Source organism: Solanum tuberosum, unplaced genomic scaffold, assembly GCF_000226075.1.
Source record: "Solanum tuberosum cultivar DM 1-3 516 R44 unplaced genomic scaffold, SolTub_3.0 scf00002, whole genome shotgun sequence".
NCBI classification, from domain to species: domain Eukaryota; kingdom Viridiplantae; phylum Streptophyta; class Magnoliopsida; order Solanales; family Solanaceae; genus Solanum; species Solanum tuberosum.
Genome location: NW_006238928.1, coordinates 819,893 through 824,113, shown reverse-complemented (window position 1 = coordinate 824,113; position 4,221 = coordinate 819,893). Strand labels below are relative to the sequence as shown.

Genomic DNA, 4,221 nt, shown 5'->3' with positions numbered 1-4,221 from the left:
ACCTGTTATTGGTGGGGAGTTGAAATTAGTCAAGTTCATACATACAAACTAATAAAGAAGATAAATATCAAGTAGTCAACAATAATTTAATATCAGGAATACTATGGAGTTTAATTTGTACTTGGGAACAAAATCAAAGAAGATGAATGTTGTGAACTTGGATAATTTCGGTCATGTTTATGGGCTATTTATTTGGGCCAGGGGTAAACCAGAAAAATAGATTAGATATAAATTAGATAAAATAAATGAATTGAAAAAAAAAGAAAAAAGGAATACTTAAGCTGATTCCAAGATGTATGATTGAATCAAAGTAATTTGTACTTCATTCAAGCATTGGATCTCCTGTCTCATATCAATTAAGAGGGGTCATGGAAGGAACATGTTCAAAGTCACGATCAATTCCTTTTTCAAATCCTGCTGCAGCTTAGGGGTGTGCACTATTCGGATTAAATCGAATAATCGAATCAAATCAAACCGAATTTTTATTTGCATTGGTTTTTTGTTTTTTCGGATTGGTTTTGGATTAATAAATTACTTTGTTTGGTTTTTTGGTTTGGTTTCGAATTTTAAAAAATAAAAACTGAAAAACTGAAAAAACCGAATTATATATATATATAATGTTTAGGTTTAGAATTAAGTTGGAGTTAACCACTTTTGTCCCTTTTTGGTTATTGTCTTTCATGATGATTACGTTTATATTTTATGTTTGAATTACATCTATAATAGGTATACTTATAAGTATTGTGTTTTAAGTTTTACCTATGATTTATATTAGAAAGAATATTTAAGGGATTAAATATTATTACTTTGGTTATATATGTTATTAATTATTGACATAACCGAATAACCAAACCGAAAAAAGCCGAACCGAATAGAGGAAAACTAAACCAAACCAAATTTATTTTGGATCGGATTGGGTTACACTTTTACAAAACCAAAAACCGAAAATCCAAACCGAATAGTGTAAAACCAAACCAAAAAACCGAAGGCACACCCCTACGGCGTGAAGAGGTCAAGGAACAGTCCAACAAATTATTCATTGGGAAAATTGTACATAATGACAAACTATTAATTCAAATTAAATGGTATAATCACACTTTGATTTAATTGTGTCCTGTAGCAAATTGTTTGTCAGCGTCTCTCTCCCTCAAACTCTCGCTCGCCACTCTCCTCTCTCGCTCACTCACTCCCTATGTGCTCGCCTCTCTCGCTTTATACAACAGAATTGTATAAATTGTGTTTCTGTTTGTATAAAGCAAGAGAAAATTGTATATACACATGCAAATACATATATATTCGTCCTATACACTTATAATTATACAATAAAAATATTTCCCTGCCCAGTTCTCTTTTGCCTTTCTCTCTTTCTCTTTTTATACAATACAATTGTATAAATTGTGTTTCTATTTGCTTATACAACAAAATTGTATAAATTGCGTTTCTATTTGTATAAAGCGAGAGAAAATTGTATATACACATGCAAATACATATATATTCGTCCTATACACTTATAATTATACAATAAAAATATTCCCCTGCCCAGTATTATGTTTGTATAATGTATAATTTATGTTTGTATAAAGCGAAAGAGAGAGCGATTTTTGATATACAAATATTTTTGTCAACAATTTATACAAACGAGAGGCTAACAACAATTTATACAAATGGCCTGCCAGCGAAATTATACAAATTTGAAGAGGAGCCAACGAATTATACAATGCTTCTTTTTGTATATATGTATAGCGAAATAGACAGCTTTCAATTATATATGTATAGCGAATTATACATATATATGTTTGCTATGGAGCGCAATTATGCAAACTTTGCTATAACATACAAATATGATTTTTTTGTTTGCTATACGTGAAAATTGCTCTTATTCATTCATATAAGACTTGATTGCTAATTTTCCCTTCATATAATGCTTATGGGCCAATTATTATAGTGTGTTTCAGTAAATTTCACAAATAGACAAATCAATATTCTCATATTTATAGGGTTAGGCACACAAATCATGTGGATCAGCTCTTAATCTTCAAATGGGAAACCTATTATGTAATATTTAGCCCAATGCCCATGTTGGGCCAAGCTTGTCACAGAAAATGCTAAAATACAGGCTCGATTAGCCCAATGGATAGATTTACTTGAATGGACTGGGTTGTACATTAGTTCATTTATTTTAGGAACTGAAAAAACAAGGGAAATTTACAGAAATTTCACTAGTTTATGAGCTAATTACTTATAGATACATTCTAATTTATAGTATTACGAATCTCACCAGATTATGGTGTGTAGATACATGTATCTCGGGATATATGAGGGACAAAATTATGTGTAGTTTGTTCTAGATACACTGTATCTAAGTGGATTTGGATGTATCTAATATACATAGAGAAATCTCGCTCTCCCCCCTCCCAACTCGCACGCCACTCTCCTATGTATCTGATATCCCAGATACATGCAAATCACACGAGATACACACAAATACATGTATCTAGTATGTATTTAGTGTGATTCACATGTACTTGGATACATGACTATCTCCCTCCCTATCTCACCTGCCTCTCTCCCTATTTTAGTGTATCTGATAGGAAAAATACACCTATTAGAATTAGCATATATAATATGGATGTATGTCTAGTAAGCAATATGGATGTATGTCTCGCAAGTTAAATTAGGAATATGGTGTATCTTCCTCTATATATGGTAGAAAACTCTTAATTAGTGGTAAGATACGAAATCTTTTGAAAGTATAAATAGGATTACCATATATGTCTGGTATTCATACATTCATATTGTATATGCTAATTCGTCAGAGACCAATCCTACTTCTCAGATGTATGCAGAAATATGATCGTTCAATGCAAGATTTAGGCATATAACTCGTCAACATTATACTCTCTTAGATAAACTTTCAGGCAATAAGAGCTCAGCCATGTGCTGCATAAAGTAAAGAGGAAATACCCAAAGCATTGTATTAAACAATCCAAACTCAATGTCACACATAACTTAAAATAAATTCAAGTTGATTCTTGTAAATATATAGAATATCTGGAAGTCGAAATGATAATAAATATAACAGGAAGTAATATATATACTTTATTTTCCTAGCTTAGACTTAATTTTTCCTTCGATGATGGACATGTTCATGGTTTTTCATCATCCATTTGAGCTCGATCCTCCTTGTCTGCAACAATTAATTAAGATGTATGGCATCAAAATTAATGGGATCAATACAACAACATGGAACTAATATCATCTATGCTAACAACTAATAATAATTTTTTTTCAGAACAAGCTAGATATGGTTGTTGCTTTACCTCTCATCATCCGCCGGCTGAAAAAAAATTTCACTTGCCAGAACACAGCGGTGTATGTGACACCTAACAACTGAACCAAAATACAAATAAATATCGATCAACCAGCAAGGGGTAAATTAATTTTGAGTACCGTATAAGAAACGAGCATCTCAGCACCTGCCTTCGTTGCCTTCGCATCGCTAACAGGGCCAGTGTAGTATCTCTGGAATAGAATTGAGAGAGTGTGTGTGTGTTAATTATAGGCTAAAATTGAAATTACTAAAACAATTGAACGTACCTGACCAAATTTGATGACGGATCGGTGGAATCTGGTGCGGTGCAAGACGCCACCGTTTCTCATGCTAGAAACTAAATGCTTTGTCGTGATATCAATCGTAGCGTTAAAAAAACGAGTTAACAGTCCCATCTAGCTACAACAATTGTGAATCTGAAATCAAAAACTAATACAGTAGTGGCGGTGGATCAATAAGTTTTATGTAAATGCTAATTGTAGGTCTAAAAATATTTTAACTATTCAACAAATATTATAACCCAATAGCTGGTTTAATGGTGTTAATTTGACTCATCCAAACACATGTAGTTTTCAAAAACCAACGCAAAGATCTGGTCCTCAATTTCCTCCAAAATACGATTCTACTGTAAGTAGCAAGCAACACAGTGCAATTCACTACTTATGAGAGATATGTGGGTGGGCAAATTTATAGACCATTCTTTTGTAAAGAAACACACGCAGCTAGGTGGGGGTCGTGGGTTCGGACTAACCCATTCGTTTTTTCGTAGACCCTGTTTTTGTACTAGAAAATTAATTAAAAGAGTATTTGTTTGGTTGTGACCGGATAATTTTTCTTCCTTTATAAGGTGAACAAGTTCTAATTCAAAAAAGAATACAAAAATTATGGAG

The 4,221-nt window shown here is 32.5% G+C and overlaps 1 protein-coding gene across 1 annotated transcript; it reads right to left on the bottom strand.

Moving 5' to 3' along the window:
• Positions 1-3,288: 3,288 nt before the first annotated feature.
• LOC102589376 (uncharacterized) lies at positions 3,289-3,750 on the bottom strand. The gene is made up of 3 exons (XM_015314783.1): positions 3,598-3,750; positions 3,451-3,522; positions 3,289-3,390 (listed from the first exon to the last, which is right to left on the bottom strand). Exons 1-3 carry the CDS (start codon positions 3,724-3,726, stop codon positions 3,289-3,291), a joined length of 303 nt encoding a protein of 100 aa, XP_015170269.1. The 5' UTR covers positions 3,727-3,750.
• Positions 3,751-4,221: the final 471 nt, after the last annotated feature.

What these genes read in the sequence shown, in the direction of transcription:
- LOC102589376 (XM_015314783.1), bottom strand. Translation starts at nt 3,726, where the DNA reads ATGGGACTGTTAACTCGTTTTTTTAACGCTACGATTGATATCACGACA. An exon ending in CCGTCATCAAATTTGGTCAG is followed by an intron (nt 3,523 to 3,597) that starts GTACGTTCAATT and finishes ATTCTATTCCAG; the next exon opens with AGATACTACACTGGCCCTGT. An exon ending in AGATGCTCGTTTCTTATACG is followed by an intron (nt 3,391 to 3,450) that starts GTACTCAAAATT and finishes ATTTTGGTTCAG; the next exon opens with TTGTTAGGTGTCACATACAC.